General features: G+C 41.1%; 1 protein-coding gene and 1 long non-coding RNA gene across 6 annotated transcripts in view; one reads left to right on the top strand and one right to left on the bottom strand.

The window, feature by feature from the left end:
• The window catches only part of LOC140211714 (tudor domain-containing protein 7-like), a 122,528-nt gene that overhangs the window by 33,190 nt on the left and 68,297 nt on the right, over positions 1-21,041 (top strand). For all 5 annotated transcript variants that reach the window (XM_072281803.1, XM_072281798.1, XM_072281799.1 and 2 more), the window contains one exon: positions 12,527-12,618. In XM_072281803.1, the coding sequence (XP_072137904.1) occupies positions 12,527-12,618 (92 nt within the window). The remainder of the gene's footprint in view (positions 1-12,526; positions 12,619-21,041) is intronic.
• The window catches only part of LOC140211715 (uncharacterized), a 32,250-nt gene continuing 25,403 nt past the window's right edge, over positions 14,195-21,041 (bottom strand). The window contains exon 3 of the long non-coding RNA XR_011889560.1: positions 14,195-14,233. This is a non-coding gene — a long non-coding RNA (uncharacterized lncRNA). The remainder of the gene's footprint in view (positions 14,234-21,041) is intronic.

Here is a 21,041-nt window from a genome sequence, read left to right on the forward strand (position 1 = left end):
TAACAATCTGCTTGAGGATCTCATAGGGCTGAGCAGTACTTGTGGCAGAAAAAGAGCCACATTTTGGAAGGAAACCCAGCCTCAGGTCCGCTTGGATTGGGAATAAGTGCTGCCTAATGGCATTATCAACAATAGCTTCCATCACTTCAATGCTTGATAGTAAAATAGGGAGGTAATTAGAAGAGTAGGTCATCCTAGCTTAATAAAATGAATAATCTCAACCTTCCATGTAAATGAGAGTAATTTGATAGATGTTATCCTCCTGGATTTAAAAAAAACTTTAGTAATTACTGCACAAGCTAAGCGTTGCCAACTCTGTAGAAAAAGTTTTTAAACATTTTTCATGGCCAATAAAATAGATGGATCTCTTTAAAGATGGACTCTGTTATTTACTGTTAGTACAAACACAATTTGAGGATAAATACCCATAGTTAATTTCAGTTGGCTCGGTAACAAAATACCAGTGGTTTTCTGGTGATTGAAATTTAGATAATGGGTATTGATATGCAAATTTTGTACAAGCGTTTGTATGTTAAAGCAATTTTTTGATGAATTCATTTGCTTAGTTAGCTTGCTTCATTGACATGACTTTTATGAGAGCATTATTGAGTTCAATAGAAGTGGCAGGTTTAATATGGTTGGAGAGATTGGTGTTTGACAATAAGCAGATTGACCTTGTATTTAATCAGTTTGATCTAACTAAAGCCACTACAATAGGCTGATAAATCCTCCTTTTGGAAATGTTCAGCTGCAACTGCATAAATGGCCCAACTGATAGAACAAAACATGTAAGGTTTGCAAAAAAAAACACTTTTTGTCCAGTGTGCATAAATTGTAGCACCATCCATTGGTTATTTTTTAATTCAGAGGCTTACTATGGTTACAACCAGCATAAATTGCACAAATCATTCACTGGCACCTCGTTGGGTTTCATAATGTACCAGTCTTTTTCATTATTGCTTACTGTGCAGCACAACCTCCTTCTTCACGCCTCGTCCCAACATGGATGTGGATTGTTTGAGTCAGCTGCATATGCAGAAGACGGGGCTTGTTTACTTTTTAGTTGCAAATGGAGTGTTGTATCCTCTGAAAATAAAAGTACTTAAGATTCATGATGTTACTTTGACTGAAGCCCTTGAGCTGTAAGGAGTGACTGGATCAGTTTGGACTCACTGGAATGTAGGTGGCTGAGGGTTGACCTTGAAGATTTATAAAAATCACAAGAGAAGTGGTGAATGATCAGTCTTTTTTTTCCCAAAACAAGAAGTCATTGGTTTAAGGGGAAATATTTAAGAGAATGACAGGGCAACTTTTTCCTCACAGAAGGTGTTTGGCATTTGGAATGAGCTGCAGAGGAAGTAGGTATCAGGTACAATTACAATGTTTAAAGGGTATTTAGACAGGAACATGGATAGGAAACATTGAGATATGGTCCAAGTGTAGGGAAGTGGGACTGGTATAGGTAGACAACTTGGTCAGCACGGGTGAGTTGGACTGAGGGTTCTGTTTCTGTGCTGTGTCACTCTGTCTTTACATTTCAAAATGCTGTGGTGTTCGATCAATGGCTGGTAGCTGGATAACAGTAGCAGGGCTCTTCTTTCTCATCAGTAATTTTAGAAGAAGCTGTGTAAACATGGAATTGCCAAAATAAATAAAGGGAACATATTATTAAGGCTCAGAAACCATTTGTGATGAATTAATTTTGATGACATTCCCCACTCAGCCTGCCGCCAGTTCTCCTTGCTCTGGCTCACCTCGGTTTGTATTGTGGTGCTGTGCTGAATGGAGCCCCGTGCCCTTGGGCTGAGTTCTTTTCTTCTCTGCTGCTCTTGCAATTGCTCTCTGAGCTTACTGATCTCCTTCGGTTTGGTTTGTGGGTACTGATTTTGCCACATAGCCAATATATCATAAAAGGCAAAATTCTGTGGAATAGAAGCACGGAGTTAATTTGAGGGAGGGGCATTTAATTATTTACTTTGGGGAACTCCAGGTAAATTGTTTTAAAGTAACGCCACTTTTTGCTTATTTAAGTGACACAATGGCTTAAGAAGGAATCTGCATGTTCAGTAAAACTTTGATCACCACTGTTTGGCATTTGACTTGGTCTTTCACTCGCTGACACCAGGACCCCAGTTCCACACATCCTTTAAATCTGAAAATATTTTAAAAAGAAGTCAAGTAAATGTCTGTCAAGGTATAGAAACGTAGAGAACCTACAGCACAATACAGGCCCTTTGGCCCACAAAGCTGTGCCAAACATGCCCTTACCTTAGAAATTACCTAGGGTTACCCATAGCCCTCTCTTTTTCTGAGCTCCATGTACCTGTCCAGGAGTTTCTTAAAAGACCCTATCATATCCGCCTGCACCACCGTCGCCGGCAGCCCATTCCACGCACTCACCACTTTTTTTTTTTAAAAAGAACACTTACCCCTGATATCTCCTCTGTACCCACTTCCAAGCACCTTAAAACTGTGCCCCCTCATGCTAGCTGTTTCAGCCCTGGGAAAAAGCCTTTGACTATTCACACAATCAAGTTGTACTATCTGGTTCAAGAGCCAATTGGCCTTCAACATTGTCCTTACAAAATGAATCACTTCAGTTCTCTGGGTTGAACTCTATCTGGCACTTCTCAGCCTAGCTCCGTATCTTGTCAATGTCCCCATTGCAACCTAAAACAACTCTCCACAGTATCTGCAACTCCACCAACATTCATGTCATCTACAAACTTACTAATCCACGCTTCCACATCATCTGTGTCATTTATAAAAATCAAGAGTAGGGGTACCAGAACAGATCCCTGCAGAATGCCACTTGTCTGGGATCTCCAGGCAGATTGTGTTCTATCTCCTACTGCTCTCTGCCTTCTGTGGGCAAGCTAATTCTGTATCAGCACAGCCACGTTTCCCTGGATCCCATGCCTCCAACTTTCTAAAGTTCAAAGTAAATTTATTATCAAAGTACGTCTATGTCACCAAATGCTACCATGAGATTTTTTTTTTTTTTTGCAGGCATTCACAGGTTATACTGTGCATAGTGTAATAGGATCAAAGAAAAAACTGCACACAGATTGTCAAGCAAATGTGCAAGAAGACAGTTGTGCAAGTACAAAATAAACAATGTAATAAGTAAATAAATAATACTGAGTACATGAGTTGTGGAGTCCTTCAAAGTGAGTCCATAGGTAGTGTTCAACTATCAATTCAGTGTTATGATGAGTGACGATGTCCATGTTATTTCAGGAGCCTGAAGGCTGAAGGGTCATAACTATTTTTGAACCTAGTAGTATGGGACCTAAGGCTTCCATAACTCCTTCCTGATGGTAACCTTCCTACCATAGGAAACCAAAACAACTTATTAAGTTCCATGTACCCCACATCCACTGTTCTATCTTCACCAATGTGCTTTGTCGTATTCTCGAATAATTCAGTCAGGCTTGTGAGGCATGATCTACACCTCACAAAGCCACGCTGACTATTTTCAATCAGACTTTGCTTCTACGACTTAGAGTACAGGTTTCCCCCACTATCCGAATGTAGAGCATTGCTATGAAATGGTTCATAAGCCGGAATGTCGTAAAGTGAATAAGCAATTACCATCTATTAACATGGGAAAAATTTGAGTGTTCCCAGACCCAAAAAAAACCTACAAAATCATGCCAAATAACACATAAAACCTAAAATAACAGTAACATATAGTAAAAGCAGGAATAATATGATAAATACACAGCCTATATAAAGTAGAAATACTTTTCTGCAGCATTGTCTAGCGCAGCGAAAATCTCACGGAAGCGCTCTCGGCAGAAACACTCTGTCCAGTAACTTTTAAGCTATGGAGCTGCCAAATCATACCAAATAATGCATAAAAATACACAGCCTATATAAAGTAGAAATAATGTATGTACAGTGTAGTTTCACTGACTGGAATCGGGAGGACTCCAATGAATTGCAGTTTCGTCACAGTTAAACACTTGCTTATACGAATAACTACCTGACGCAATCGGCAATTGCCTCTGATTTGGGCCGACATTTACGTGCCAGGCGGCACCTAATAAATTAGCTTGTTTATTTCAGCTTTTTTCTTAAAGATGTGCTGGGTGACTACCACTGCACCCCTGTATTCTTCGCGGACCGATGTATTGCCGCAGCCCAGAGGTTGGGAACCACTGCTTAAACTATGAAGCTGCCCTCGCCTCAGAAACCGATCAAACCACCCACCACTACCTTTAAATTCCACTTTCGCAGCACTTTCATCACTATCATCCAGTGCTTTCTGTTTCAGTTTATTAAAAAGACTGATTTCTCCTTAAGAAAACTTAACGGAACACCACACTTTGTACACCCATCAATCCACTCAAGCCATGGACTTTCCATTTTATCCATTATTGGATGCCGACTAAGAGAGACCACTTTGTTACGAGCAGAACCAACAGTAACATCGGCAGCTTTCAAAATTCTTTCTCTCTGTATAAATAGTGCGAATGGTGGACGCAGGCAAGTTCAACGTGTGGGCAATGTCCTTACTTCCTTCACCACGATCAAAACGCTTAATTATGTCTAGTTTTACGCTAAGTGTAACACCCTTATGAGCTCTTTTAGGCTTTTCCGACACCTTAGAACTCATCTTGCTAACAGATGCACAAAATAAATTGAGATAAAGCACGTGTTTAAGCAATGCTGGCTAGAATGCAGTTCCGGGGGAGGAGCTTAGCTGTTCGGGCGCGTGTTGCCTTTTTTCACAGGCTGCCTTTTTTCATAACAGTGAAAACACCTTCCATTAGTGAAAACAGGTAACTAATGTAGGTCTTTTGTAACAGCAAGGTGTCGTAAAGCGAACGTTCGGAAAACGGGGGCCACCTGTACTCGTAAATCCTGTCTCTAAGAATGCTTTCCAATAATTTGCCCAACGCTGAAGTAAGATTCACTGGTCGAAAATTCTCAGGGTTATCCCTACTCCCTTACTTGAACAAAGGAATAACATTTGCCACCCTCAAATCATCTGGTACTACTCCAGTGGCCAGTGAGGATGCAATAATCATCAACAAAGGAGCGACAGTCCCTTCCCTTGCTTCCCGTAATAACCTGGGGTATATCCTGTCTGGCCCCTGGGACTTGTCTATCCTAATTTTTTTTTACATAAGGGTTGAGCGCGTCCTCTTTCTTAATATCAGTGTGTTGAAATATATCGGCCTGTGTTGTGCTTCACTGTCTCTACCACAGTATTCACTGGTGAATACTGAAGCAAAGTAATTAAGGCCTCCTCTACCTCAGAATCAGGTTTATTATCACCAGCACGCATCTTGAAATTTGTTAACTTAGCAGCAGTTCAATACAATGCATAATATCGAAGAAGAGGGGAAAAATAAATAAATCATTTACAGTAGATTGGGGGGAACATCTATATTAAATAGATTAAAAATTGTGCAAAAAAACAAAAAGTGAAGTAGTGTCCAAAGGTTCAATGTCCATTTAGGAATCGGATGGCAGAGATTCAGGAAGCTGTTCCTGAATCACTGAGTGCGTGCCTTCGGGTTTTTGTATCCTCTTACCTGATGATAACAGTGAGAAAAGGTGTTTGAGGTCCTTAATAATGGATGCTGCCTTTCTGAGACACTGTTCCTTGAAGATGTCCTGGGTACTTTGTAGGCTAGTACCCAAGATGGAGTCAATGAAATTTACAACCCTCTGCAGCTTCTTTTGGTCCTGTGCAGTAGCCCCCCCCTCCCTACAACTATACAATGATGCGGCCTGTCAGAATGCCCCGGCACACGTTTCCTCTATTATCCCTAATCTGGCCATCCTCCTGTTCTTCACCTTCTTCACGTCCCCATCTATCTCTCCTTCTTCACGTCCCCATCCATCTCTCCTAAGTATTCTTCAGCTCCTTGCTTCCTTTCATCCTCTTGACTAGATGTTCTACATTTCTGATCAACCAATGTCCCTTCACCCTACCATCCTTTCCTTGCCTCCCTAAACAACATCCACATTTTTGTTGTGCATTTTCCTGATTATATCTATTACCAATTTATGTTCACCAGTTCCTGCCTAATACATTATAATACTCCCTCCCCAATTAAATACTCTCTCCTCTAATTCAGCTGCTATCCCTCTCCAAGGCTATAGTAAAGGTGAGGGAGTTGTAGTCACTGTCTCTGAAATGCTCTTTCACTAAGAGATCTGAAACCTGACCTGGTTCATTGCAGGCAACAAATCCAATATGGCCTCTCTTCCAGTCAGCTTGTCTACATATTGAGTCCAGAGTCATTCTCAGACACACCTAACAAATTCCACCCCATCCAGACCATTTGCACTAAGGAGACACCAGTCAATATTAAGGAAATTGAAGTCCCCTATGTTACTCTTGCACCTTTTCACAGTCTGCCATCTGTGCCCCAATCTGTTCCTCAGTGTCTCTGTTGCTATTGGAAGAGGGTGGTCTGTAAAATACCTGAAGTAGAGTGAGTGCTCTGTTTCTGAGTTCCACCCACAGCAACCCACAGTAGCCAATCCCTCCATGAGATCCTCCCTTCCTGCAGCTGTGCTACTATCCCTGATTAGCAATGCCACAACCATCACCTCTTTACATTCCACCCTGTTCCTTTTGAAATATCGACACCCCAGAACATCCAGCTGCCATTCTGGCCCTTATAACAGCCAAGTTCTCAGTAGTGACCACAACTTTGTAATTCTGTGTACTGACCATGCTCCAAGTTGATCACCCTTGTCCCTGATATTTCTTGCATTAAAATAGACAAGACCACTAATAGACCATCCCACTGACCACAGTTTTGCCCTATTAATCCTTTATCCTTCCTCACAGATTCTACATGCTGCATCTACCTCTACACCAATTCTCCCATTCTTTGACCAATCACTCTGGTTCCTATCTCCCTGCCATACTTGTTTAAACCCTCCCGAATCGCTCTTGCAAATCTACCCACAAGGCTATTGGTCCCCCTCAATAGCATCTAATAGTTCAGAAAGTTTTCTAATCGGGCACTAATAGTCTGAATGTGCAGAATTATTAGAGTTTTTACCTTGGTACTACAAAGTTGGTTGTCCGCATCAGTAACGGTGTGTATACAAAACTAGTTTTAATGGGCAAGATGTTGAATGGGCCGAAAAGTGCTATTTCAAAATTTCTATCTGTAACAAAATTAAGTGTGTTTAAGCAGTGAGGAGAAGTGGGTGGACCAAAAAGAAATAGAATGGTGGTTGAAATAGGTGGACACGTGGAAAGCCGTTTAATACTATGTAATGTGTTGTAATATATTTTGGTTGGAAGGACTAGAATATGTTTGAGATAGAAGTGCGGAAAGCGGCCATTTAGCCTATCAAGTCTCCTCTGCCACTCAGTAAGATTTTGGCCTCGCTTTCCTTTCTTGCCAGCTGTCCATAACCCTATGGATGAAAACTCTACCTTTCCTGGCCTTGAACATGTCCATTGGTTAAGCCTCCATAGATGGAGAATTCTAAAGATCTACATTCCTTTAAGAAACTATTTTCTTTCTCAAGAACTTTGCAACCCCATTCTGAAATTATACCACATTATTCTCAATGCTCCGTGATCTAAAGTTGTCTTCCTAAAACCAGCTTTAGGATCTTATGATCCAATGATAGCATCTCTGATTCAATTAAACTCCAGTGAGTACAATCCCAAGCTTCTCAAACACAGCACTTTGAGGCTAGTGAAACTTTTCTGTGTAGCTTCTGATGCATACTCCCCTTTGAATTTTAATTGAGGCCTCCATTGGTCTGGGTCGACCATGGAGAGCAAGCTGTTGCCCATGTAGCAAGCTCCCCCTTTCCACACATTTGAACCAGAAGGAACAGCAGAAGCTGATATAGTTTGGTACCAGCGGCATTGTAGGAGTTGCCAGTGAGTGTTTATCTCAATGTTGGACTGCCTTAGGATCTCCAGCACCAAATTTTTCCCTCCAGGTTTACTCCTGAAGCCTTCCCCTTGAGTGGGTATAGCTGCAGGGCAGCTCGTGAATCGGGTGACCTGAACCATGAGCAGTATTGTAGGTGCAGTCTCATTAACACCCTGTCTGGCTGTCACATGATTTCTCTACTTTTACACTTTCTCCTTTGGAATGAATGCCGACATCCCATTTGACTTCATAATTTCTTGTGCCTGTACACTAATATCTGCATGGAAATATTAAATACTCTCCGCTTGTAAAGCAAAGGATTTCAGATACTGTCAATTTTAAAACAAGCAGTAGTCAACTCTTGAACGCAGCAGGCCAAGCAGCATCTCTAGGAAGATGTACAGTCCACTTTTCAGGCCGAGACCCTTCGTCAGGACTAACTGAAGGAAGAGCTAGTAAGAGATTTGGGAGGGGGAGATCCAAATGATAGGAGAAGACAGGAGAGGGGAGCGATGGAGCCAAGAGCTGGACAGGTGATTGGCAAAAGGGATATGAGAAGATCATGGGACAGGAGACCCAGGGAGAAGGAAAAGGGGGAGGGGGGAAAAACCTAGGCAAGGGGTATAGTCAGAGGGACAAAGGGCCTCACCTTTGTCCCCCTTCACCCACACCTCAGCGAGTTCCGTGTTCGCCATGACGCGGAACTCTTCTTCCACCGTCTCCGTCTCCGAGCCTACTTCGACAAGGACTCTTCCACCCCCACCAATGACCCCTTCTCCTGTCTTCAACCCTCCTCCTCTTCATGGACACCCCGCTCTGGTCTTCTGCCTGCTCTGGATCTCCGACGGGACATCAACCGTCTTGACTTCACCGCACCTTGTTCCCATTCCGACCTTACTCCTTCCAAATGCTCTGCTCTCCACTCCCTCCGCACTAATCCTAACCTTACTATTAAACCCGCCGATAAGCGGGGTGCTGTCGTAGTCTGGCGTACTGACCTCTACCTTGCCGAGGCACAGCGACAACTCGCGGATACCTCCTCTTGTTTACCCCTCGATCGTGACCCCACTAAGGAGCACCAGGCCATTGTCTTCCACACCATCACTGACTTTATCTGCTCAGGGGATCTCCCATCCACTACTACCAACCTTATAGTTCCCACACCTCATACTTCCATTTCTACCTCCTACCCAAGGTCCACAAACCTGCCTGTCCTAGCAGACCTATTGTCTCAGCTTGCTCCTGCCCCACCGAACTCGTTTCTGCATACCTCAACACGGTTTTATCTCCCCTAGTTCAATCCCTTCCGACCTATGTTCGTGACACTTCTCACGCTCTTAAACTTTTCGATGATTTTGAGTTCCCTGGCCCTCACCGCTTTATTTTCACCATGGATGTCCAGTCCCTATATACTTCCATCCACTATCAGGAAGGTCTCAAAGCTCTCCGCTTCTTTTTGGATTCCAGACCTAACCAGTTCCCCTCTACCACCACTCTGCTTTGTCTAGCGGAATTAGTCCTTACTCTTAATAATTTCTCCTTTGGCTCCTCCCACTTCCTCCAAACTAAAGGTGTAGCTATGGGCACCCGCATGGGTCTGAGCTATGCCTGCCTTTTTGTTGGCTTTGTGGAACAATCTATGTTCCGAACCTGTTCTGGTATCTGTCCCCAACTTTTCCTTCGCTACATCGACAACTGCATTGGCGCTGCTTCCCGCACGCATGCTGAGCTCGTTGACTTCATTAACTTTGCCTCCAACTTTCACCCTGCCTTCAAGTTTACCTGGTCCATTTCCGACACCTCCCTCCCCTTTCTAGATCTTTCTGTCTCTATCTCTGGAGACAGCTTATCTACTGATGTCTAATATAAGCCTACTGACTCTCACAGCTATCTGGACTATTCCTCTTCTCACCCTGTCTCTTGCAAAAATGCCATCTCCTTCTCGCAATTCCTCAGTCTCTGCCGCGTCTGCTCTCAGGATGAGGCTTTTCATTCCAGGACGAGGGAGATGTCCTCCTTTTTTTTTTAAAGAAAGGGGCTTCCCTTCCTCCACCATCAACTCTGCTCTCAAACGCATCTCCCCCATTTCACGCACATCTGCTCTCACTCCATCCTCCGGCCACCCCACTAGGAATAGGGTTCCTCTGGTCCTCACCTACCACCCCACCAGCCTCCAGATCCAACATATTATTCTCCGTAACTTCCGCCAACGGGATCCCACCACTAAGCACATCTCTTCCCCCCCCCCCTCACCTCTGCTTTCTGCAGGGATCGCTCCCTATGTGACTCCCTTGTCCATTCGTTCCCCCCCCCCCCCCCCCATCCCTCCCTGCTGATCTCCCTCCTGGCACTTATCCGTGTAAGCGGAACAAGTGCTGCACATGCCCTTACACTTCCTCCCTTACCACCATTCAGGGCACCAGACAGTCCTTCCAGGTGAGGCGACACTTCACCTGTGAGTTGGCTGGGGTGATATACTGCGTCCGGTGCTCCTGATGTGGCCTTCTATATATTGGTGAGACCCGACGCAGACTGGGAGATCGTTTCGCTGAACACCTACACTCTATCCGCCAGAGAAAGCAGGATCTCCCAGTGGCCACACATTTTAATTCCACGTCCCATTCCCATTCTGACATGTCTATCCACGGCCTCCTCTACTGTAAAGAGGAAGCCATACTCAGGTTGGAGGAACAACACCTTATATTCTGTCTGGGTAGCCTCCAACCTGATGGCATGAACATTGACTTCTCTAACTTCCGCTAATGCCCCACCTCCCCCTCGTACCCCATCCATTATTTATTTATATACCCACATTCATATTCTCCCTCTCCCCCTCCCTCTCCCCCTCCCTCTCCCCCTCCCTCTCCCCCTCCCTCTCCCCCTCCCTCTCCCCCTCCCTCTCCGACTATATCCCTTACCCATCTGGGTATTTCCCCCCCCTCCCCCTTTTCCTTTTCCCTGGGCTTCCTGTCCCATGATCCTCTCATATCCCTTTTGCCAATCATCTGTCCAGCTCTTGGCTCCATCCCTCCCCCTCCTGTCTTCTTCTATCATTTTGGATCTCCCCCTCCCCCTTCCACTTTCAAATCTCTGGCTACCTCTTCTTTCAGTTAGTCCTGATGAAGGGTCTCGATCTGAAACGTGGACTGTAACTGTTCCTAGAGATGCTGCCTCGCCTGCTGCGTTCGCCAGCAACTTTGATGTGTGTTGCTTGAATTTCCAGCATCTGCAGAATTCCTTGTGTTGGAGTAGTCAACTCTTGATCAGTCTCCAGATCTCTCTTCAGCTCTGACATTTTATTTTCTTCCAAAAAGCCCCTACCCCATCCCCAGTTCAAGTAGTTACAGTGTTTACTCTATCCCTTCTGATTCGGCCTGCTGTGATCCTGAAGTTTCAGTCCTTGGCAGTCACCTTGGCTGTCACCTTGGCTTCAGTCCTCTAGATGCCTATCTCATCCATTTCTTGCCCAAGAAAATGTTGTGCTCCTTTGCCTTTGCCTCAATTCTTGAAAGAAAAATTAGCATGAAGTAAAAGAAATACAACTTGCAAAATACAAGTGCCAAATAATTTGGATGTTTTGAAAATGGGTTCGGACAGAGAAACCTCACCTGAAACAAAAACAAGGGAAAATCTGGAAATCCAAGTAACACAAACATAATGCTGGAGGAACTCAACAGGCCAGGCAGCATCTATGGAAAAGAGTAAACAGTTGATGTTTCGGGCTGAGACCCTGCATCAGAACTCTGCTCAAAGTGTTAACTGTTTATTGTTGTCCATAGATGCTGTTTGGCCTGTTGAGTTCTTCCAGCATTTTGGGTGTGTCATCTGAAACGTAACTTTGTTTTTGCTTCTTACAGGTGTGCCTGACCTGGGTTTTCCAACATTTAGTTTTCCTCTCCTATTGCCAACCAAGTTTGAACAACTTGTCTGTGTTCATGTCATCTACATTTCAGTCTAGAAACTTGCTAGCCGCCTCTCAAGTCCAGGATTATATTATCAATTGGGGGTGGGGGGCAAATTCTTCAGCAGGGTTTATAAATTTAACTTTATAATGTTTTGCAAGAAACAGTGGTGAATTTTTTTTTCAGACAAATCCACTTAAGTTTCTGTTGGGAAATAAGGAATTTTATACCAAGTGCTTAGTTTCTGCCTTTGTGGTTATTGCACAAAGTCAAAATTCCTATTATTTGTTCTCTCCTTCATGGCTTTAGTTTTTAATTTAGTGGTACTTTAATTCATAAAATGTGTATTTTTATTTGTTTAGCATTCATTGATTGATTTCAACTTATTTTTGATCATTTTATCGGCTGATCTATAATATGCTCGTATTGATTGGTTTCTTGAATTGTTAGTAGTTCCAAACTATTCACAGCATAACAATGTGTCGGTATCCATGTAGATCAATATGTTAACTGCATTTGGGACAATTAACTCTGTTAGCAATTTTAACTATTAAAATCTGGACATTTGATCTCAAACCTAAAGAGAGCATCATGCTTTGTGATCACCATGCCCAGTACAACAGCCGTAACCACCATTCTATTCTTTTTACCATTCATAAAACTGAACTTGGGGGATTGGGAGCTGGATGGGAAAGGTGTGAAACCTGAGTAAACAAGGTGTACAGCTCAAGCATTTATTTTGTTCTTTTACAGGTCTGAAAAAAAACCAGCTATGACATTTCCTCCAAGATTTCAAAAGGAGCAACAAGTGTATTTGGCAAGAAAAAATTCAAGTGATCAAAATGGTATGTAAATATTTATAACCACAAATATTTAACACTCTTCCATTCCATGTTGTGGTTTATAATGTCAACTTTATTGACAATTAAAATTGAATTTTGTATTAAAATACAGGCATTTTGTAATGATGCAATGTTTAAGTCAGTATCTTATTAACATTCTGATAAAATGCAGTTCTGAGCAAACTCTATGCAACACTCATTGTTTCAGCTATATGATGGATATCGTGTCTCTAAATTTGCAAAGAAATCCTTGGATTAAGTAATTGCTCAGAATTATGGCAAATAAATTCTAGCACAGGCGAAATGAAGTCGAGTCAGTACATAGAACTACACAAGTGAACTATTTTCTGAAACCTATTACCAAATATTGCAATCAGTATTGATGTCTGTGAAACTTTACCCAAGGGAAAATCGGTGTAGGTTATTATTTTGGGTCACATGGAGACAATAATGTTCTCAACAGATTTTAATTGTCTCCTGTTTCTGTCTGTCTGGCACTGGTATTACTGAGGAGGAAAAACAGATTCTGAAAAAGGATTTGAAGTTGTGGGACACAGCAATGAAGCATTGGAAACCATGAACATGGCCGTATTAGAAATCTATTCAAAGTGTGTATGTGTGTACTGTATCTGTTCTTAAGAACAACATGACTAAAAACAGGTAGATTTTAGTTGCCTTTGTAATAGACAGCTTAAATTGTCCTCTGTCACTACAATATATTAAAGTTGACCTGTAATGGGGTAAAGCTATCTTAGTAAATGTTTTCTAGTGTTCAAACAAAGATTAATATAAAAGGCAGGAAGTACTACGCGTGCCATGGTCACATTTGTATTAATTTTGTCTCTTTATTAACTTTTGTCAGTACTTGTGCTTTGTCAAAAGTCTTGGCCTCAATTTGATATTTATGTCTAAAAGTTAAAATTTGCTGTATGTTCCTCTGATCTGCACATTTGCAATACACAGGTTTTTTTTTTAACAATACATCAGTATTCAAGCAAAATAATTGAATATTTCTGGGCAATAGTTTATAAATTGTACAAGTATAGTTGTATATTGTTACTTGTGAAGTGACACGTGTAGTCTGCAGCAATTTGAACTTTTCGGGTTAAGACTAAAGTGAAGTTCTATTAGAGCTGAGAATGACAAAAGTTTGAGAGAGGAGATAAAGGTAGTAGAGAAGGGGAGAGTAGTTGATTGAGTGATAACTATTAAGTAGGGTATTTTCATTCCTGTTTGAAAATCGCGGGATCATTTTTATGAAGTTCAAGTTTATTGATGTCATAGGCACACAAGCACAAGGTATAAATGCCATGAGAAATGGCTTCTTACAGTAGTAGCACAGTACAAGACAGGAACAAACATGATTTAACGTGAACTTAAATTAGCCTAAGTTACACATACAAAATAAACATAATGACACCAGCATGAAAGGGAGAACAACATTGTCAGAGGTAATGATAAAGTTTCTCGGGTTGGTTCAAGAACCTGATGGAAGGGGAAGAACCTTCTGTAGAACCTTGATGTGGGTCTTCAGGCTCCTGTGCTTCATGCCTAATGGCAACATCGAGATGAGGAAAAGGCCCAGATGATGGATGCTGTCATCCTGAGATACATCTATCTAAAAAGCAATGAGAGCCTGCAATAAATTTTTCATTCAAAAGTTCAATACTTGTTTTATACAACACTGACTGGTCACCATAGGTTCCCTGGGATTGGAATTGAACCCAGTACATTTTGACGATGATGAGAATTTGACCACTTGTCCAGACCTGATATGGCAAGCCATGGTTGAATAATTGAAATACATTCCTTATCTTGATAAAATGAGATTGTAGAAAGGATTGTGGGAAGGTTGATCTTAGAGTAAGTTAGAAGGTCAGCACAACATGATGGGTTGAAGAGTCTATACTGTGCCATATTGTTCTACGTTCTGTGTAATTATATCAAGAAATGAACCCTGACACTGATTTATTAAGTGCTTCCATTAAGTTTAAAATCTGATGCTTGTATGGAGAGTTCAAAGAACACAGTAATCATCAATCGGAGAAGCATTTAATCTATCTATGAATACTCTATAACCACTTGAATTGCTGTCAGATACCCCTTGTGACTAATTAAGTTGGTTACAACATTAGGATAAATCCACGTACTTTTTGTTTTATCCCTGTGTCCAACAAATCTTAAAAATGAGGAGTTATTATTGGTTTCTTTTATTTTACTGAGGGCTAAATCAGCTATTTAACTGCTTCTGTTTCCTGAACTGGCCACTGGGCCAAGCCTTCCTGCAGTCTCCTTGTCATCTTGTTGTCCCCTCTTCCAAATGACAGGGACTTTCAGCTGATCTTTTTTTCCAATAATTTCCTTTTCTGTCTGGCAAGATTATTTTTCAGTTGGCACCTTTTTTGTCCCCCAGTGTTTTACTACAATTGGTATGCAATTCTCATTAAAGCAGGGTAGGATCCCTGTCTAGGTAATAGGGGAAATAAAGTAATGGGATTTGACCACAATGATATCATGTTTTGAGGTTCTGAATCTATAGTAATGGGAAGTGCCATGCGACCCAGTAAAGATCATCTTCAATGTGAAGATAGAACTTTATTCGCAACAAGAAGCATTGCATTTTGTGAACTATGAATTTTGTCATGGATTGATGCATTTGTAGCTGCTGGTTGACTATATTTCTCCCGCTTGGCGGTTTGTGTAATGTCTGTCTTGATTTGTAGACTCTGTGAAGGATGTAAAGTCTTTCGGCAGAATGTTGCCTCAATGGCAGTGTATTAGCTACAAGGAGAGACAGGAAATACTTTATTTTTCTGGAAGTGGCAGATGCTGAAGGGTGCCCTGAACAGTTTATAAGATTGAGAGACAGAGGGGGCAGTGGCCAGGGCCTTCTAGGGTGGAAACATCAAATACTAGGTGTCTTAGATTTAAGAGGAGAAGGGGAAAGTTTAACGAGTTGTGCAAGCCAAGTTACTTTAAACAGTAATGGATGCCTGGAGCATGCTGCCAAGGGGAGGAAATACGGTGATACAATTACAATATTTCTGGGGTATTTAGACACATGCATAGAAAGGAAAGGGTTAGAGGAATATGAGCCAGGTGCAGCCAGATCTGATTAGTTAGTTGTCAGTGCAAGCAAAATAGGCTGAATTGCTTCTTCCTGTATTGCATTGTTAGAGGAGAGTCGTAGTCATAGTCATACTTTATTAATCCCAGGGGAAATTGGTAAAGGACAATTGAAACCTAATGGTTCCCATTATCACCTTCCTAATATATCAGATTCCAGCTTTTGTTCATCACCTTCCTCACTGTTTCCACCTTTCCGCTTTCCTCCCTACTACCTAGCTTCATCTGTATTTTTGTCTACCTTCATCTGTCATCTACTTGCTTGTCACCCAACTCTACTTCTCCCTCCCCCTGCATAACTTGATCTGCCCATCATCTTTCACCCCTCTTCAATGTACCAATCCCCTACTGGCTCTTCTCTCACCACTTCTCCTCTTTATATTGATTTTCTTTCTTCTCCACTCTTAATGCTGACGTGGAGTTTCCACCCAAAATGTTGACAATTCCTTCCACCTGTCACCCCACAAATGCTGCTTGATCTGTTAAGGTCTTCCGACCGATTGTTGCTCTAGATCTCAGCATTGGCAATCACTTGTCTGCTTCACTATATGACAAGTCTGCAGGGCACCTTTCCCAATTACTCTACAGCCCTCCAGATGTTTAGTGACTTTAATCTTGCAGGGTTGATAAGTTTGGGTAAGCCTTTGTCCACGTTTGATGCTTAGGGTTTTGTTTTCTTTTTGGTCTGCTGCAAATGAGTGGTATTCTGAACTAATATAGAGTAATGTATGGGATAATCTGACTTGGAATAGAATACTTCCTTTTCTCATGAACATTAAAATAAATGGGTTTTGCCCCAGTGTGAAGGCTTTACGATGCCATCATTGTAATTAATTTAATTCCTTATTCCTTAATGGATTGAAGTTAAGTTTCCTAGCTGCCATGCTAGGAATGCAATTTGTGCCTCTGAATTCAGTATTTTGTGTTTTTTTTTAATTTAGAGAACAGTGCGGAATAGGCAGTTCTGGCCCTTTGAGACAACCCCTGACAAACCCTTGATTTAACCCTAACCTAATCATGAGCCAATTTACAGTAACCAATTAACCTACTAACTGGACTGTCTTTGGACTGTGGGAGGAAACCAAAGCATCTGGAGAAAACCCACACATTCCAGAAGGAGCACATGCAGACTCCTTACAGGCAGCGTTGGAATTGAACTCTGAACTCGGCAAAGCCCCGAGATGTGATAGTGTTGTGCTAATTGCTAAGCTACAGTGGCACCCATTTATGGCTCTAAATTATTGGTAAAAGTTCACTGTTTCAACTATACAATTAACTCTGAAGTGCTTCGGTATTTGAGAAGAGATTAATATTTTTCAATTTTTAAAGCTCTTCTTGTGCAGTTATATAACTTGTGCAGTTCTGGTTGCCTGTCCATAGGAAGGATGTGGTCAAGCTGGAAATGGTGCTGAAAAGGCTCCCAAGGATGTTACCAGGACTGGAGTGCTTGAGCTTTAAAGAGCGGATAACAGCTTGGCACTTGTTGTGCCAAGAGCGAAGGAGGCTGAGAGTTGACTTTTTGGAGATTACAAAATGAAGGCATAAAAAGGCTAGATGGTCTTTTTTCCAGAGTAGCAGAGTGAAAATCTAGACGGGTAGGAAGGGAAAAATTTATAAAGGGGACCTGAGGGACAATGTTTTCTATATAAGGTAGTGATTAGGCGATTGAGATACTACATAGGGCAGGTATAGACACAGCATTTTAAAGACACTTGGACAAAAATGTGGCTAAGAAAGGTTTAGAGGTATATGGGCCAAATGCTGCAAGGCAACTTGCTCAGTATGGGCAAGTTGGGCTGAAGTTCAAGTTTAATTGTCATTGAACCATGCACATATATACAGCTAAATGAAATGGTGTTCCTCCGGGGCTAAGGTACAAAACACAGCACATAGCACTTAGTTACGATAGCATATAGTCACAAAAATAATAGCACAAGTCCCTGAGTGACAAGGCCTCAAGCTTGATGCATGGGATGTTCTTATTCTCTGTAACTCTTCAGTGGTGTATCAAAACTTGCAAATTAAGGAAAATTAGATAAAAGTAACATAAGGGGATATTGTCCATCATGACCAAACACTGGATGAAAGGTTTCAGAGTATCTTGTCAAATTTGAGTTGAGAGGCTTCAGTTCAACAAGGAATTTTCATTGATTAGCACTGCATAGTCCTCAGCTTTTATTTGTATATAGCTGTAAAATTGTTATTATGAGCAATGTTTGGGAAGTTTGCCCAAGTTAATTTTAGGGTTAAAGAAATGTGTAGCTCATATTTCAACCATGTAAGTGTTGATGTTTTGGTAAACCGTATTCAGGTTGTTGTAAATGCCTCTTTGATTTAAATATGTTTTTACAATTGATATTTGGAAGTAAATATTCATGTCTTCTTGGACACAGCCTCCTAAAAATAATGAACAACAAAGGTTCTCCTTTTGAGCAAGTGATAAAAAAATTAGTATTAGTAGAAGAGTACTCATGTAGAGCTCCAAGCCAAAGCTGATAGATCCTGAGGACCTGATGAGCTTCATTGCAGACTTTTGACAGAGCTGTGGAGTTGATTTTAAAATTCAGAGCTTTTTAATTTTTACACATCAGAGGTAACAATTATTTGGGAGGGAAAGCTACTCATTTTACTGTATTAGTCTGGTAGCTGAAGTCTATAATAAAAATGATATCGAGATAGTTACAAAACTAGCAACATCAATGAGCAGAGTCAACATGGATATATGAAAGGAAACATGTATTCAATTAAAATGTTTGGAGTCTTGATGGATCTAGTAGGAAGAATCAATGGAAGTTAGTGTTTGGAATTTCTGAATGCTTAGAATACAGTTGCATAATGGATAACGAAGGTTTGAGTATATCGAATTGATGTAGATTGATTTAGTTAATAGAAAAGAGAATAAATGATTCTTACTTGGGTTGGCAGGCTATGACGAGTAGGGTACCTTGTGGATCAGTACTTTGGAGACCTGGGAGTGAACACCTGAAGTCATGGGATTGGGATTTGTATTTTTTTTTCCAATCAAGACTATCTGTGTCTTCAAATTTTCTTATCCCTCTTCCCCTCTTGTACTTAGCATCTCAGTGGGAATGCCTGTCAGTTTTTATTTCATAGAACATAGAAATCTACAGCACATTACAGGCCCTTTGGCCCACAATGTTGTGCTGACCATGTAACCTACTCTGGAAACTGCCTTGAATTTCCCTAGCGCATAGCCCTCTATTTTTCTAGGCTCCATGTACCGATCTTAAGGGTTCTTAAACGACCCTATTGTATCTGTTTCCACTACCGCTGGCAGCAGTGCATTCCACACACCCACCATTCTCTGTGCAGAAAAACTTGCCCCTGAGATCCCCTCGGTACCTATTTAAAGCACCTTAAAACTATTCCTCCTAATGTTAGCTATTTCAGCCCTGGGGAAAAAGCCTCTGGCTATCCACACGATTATTTTGTACACCTGTTTCCTTCATTTTAACTTCAGGAGGACCAAAACCATTAGATTTGACATTCAGTTGACTGCATATCATGATTATTGAATTCTCTCACTGCCCAATGGAATCTGTTCCTGAAACAAGGTCATAAGACAGACAGTCAAGTTCTACTCTAGCATAACCTGATGTCAGCCATATTTTTGTTGAAACTCACATAGGATATTAAATTAACTTATTCATCATAATAGAGTTCCCAGCATTCTTAATATATAATGATGAATATCCTTGTCAATTGTGGAGTCAGAATAAGTACCTTAGGAAGTGAACTTACCCAAGAATTATCACATTTAGAGTGTTTGTTGATGGCTGTGGCATCAATGAATTTCCAAGTCTGTCAGTGGCCTTGTCTTATGTATATTTTCCTAATGTTTGTTTTAGCTGCACTCAATGTTCCTTGTTTCTTTTAACTACTTTTATATTCTGCTTAATTCCTTGCCCAGATTTTTTCAGATCAAGTCATTTTCATGAAAGTTTAAGAACATTTTCATTATTTTATGAATGTTAATGTTTTTTTGTCACGTTCTGCTTTCTTTGGCAAATGCTAAGCAGGTGGCCTTTAAGCATCATTGTTTAAATTCCACCTTCAACTTTGCAGATCTTCTGTCTTGTACTTGTGAAGTTAAACAGAAAAAAATGAATGATACTGCTGTATCTGCACACCTCTAATGTACAAGTATTGTTGATATTAATGGGATATTAGATGTGCTAATATAACAATAAAAAAGACAGTCCAGTTTGATTCATTGATCATAACCAATGCCTGGCCTTTCCAGTCTCAACATTTCAATGTTGTACCAGGCTTTCTGTATTCCATGCAAAATAAATTCTTCCAAAATCCTCCTTTTAAGCCATTAGGTCTTGGCTAAATGTTGCTAATCTTCTGGGGAACATTACACTTTATATCAGGGGTTCCCAACCTGGGGTCCTCAGACTCCCTTGCTTAATGGTATTGGTCCATGGCATTAAAAAAAAATGGTTGGGAACTCCTGCTTTATATGAAGCCTTTCACAGACTTCAGGGTGTGCCAATTCAATTGAAAGCCAATGAAGTTTTCAGATTTTAAAACGACCATAAGAAGTATGGTATCCAATTTGTGCATAGCTTTCTGCTATGAAAAGCAGTTTGAATGTCTAGTTTGAGGAATGTTCAGTAAGATAAATACTGTCCAAGAGAATGGGTTGGGGGGGGTTAACTCTTTTTGTTTTTCAAGGCACCATTTGGACCTCTCATCTGCTAGAAGTCTCATTGAGAAAAGGCAGCATTAGAACTGGATTGTGGTTCTTAGCTTGAAGCACCAATATCTGTCTGCTTGACCCTCAATTTGCATCATCTACATCTGCCTGTCTGTCTACATCTACATCTAGGCTCCAAGCGTAGAATATGCTCTACCCTTTCCACTTTCTAAGAGGTCCTTTAGATTCTTCATAAAATTCTGCTGCTCAATTAAGCATTTGGTTGCTCCTAATATTTCCTTGGATTCAACATCAATCTTTTAACTCTCTTGTGTGATTATTTTCTCATTTCATTGTAATCATTTTTTTTTTGGTTAGTGGGGTGGCAATCATCCCCTTAACAAATGTATGTTTAGTAATTTACATTAAAGCCAAACTTTTTGCACTTTCTGAATGAAAATGAGGTTGACTTTTGAAAGTTTCATTGAATTACATCGAACCTTATAGTTTACGTTTGGATCGGTAGATTTTGGCAATTTCTTTAAACCTACACTTTGTGTCAAGTTCTACAGTTTTAATAAGTTGGCCAATAAAGCAGCATGTGTAAAGGCACGGTTACAATTGCCCAAGTTATTAT

The sequence above is a fragment of the Mobula birostris genome, chromosome 17, assembly GCF_030028105.1.
Source record: "Mobula birostris isolate sMobBir1 chromosome 17, sMobBir1.hap1, whole genome shotgun sequence".
Taxonomy (NCBI): Eukaryota; Metazoa; Chordata; class Chondrichthyes; order Myliobatiformes; family Myliobatidae; genus Mobula; species Mobula birostris.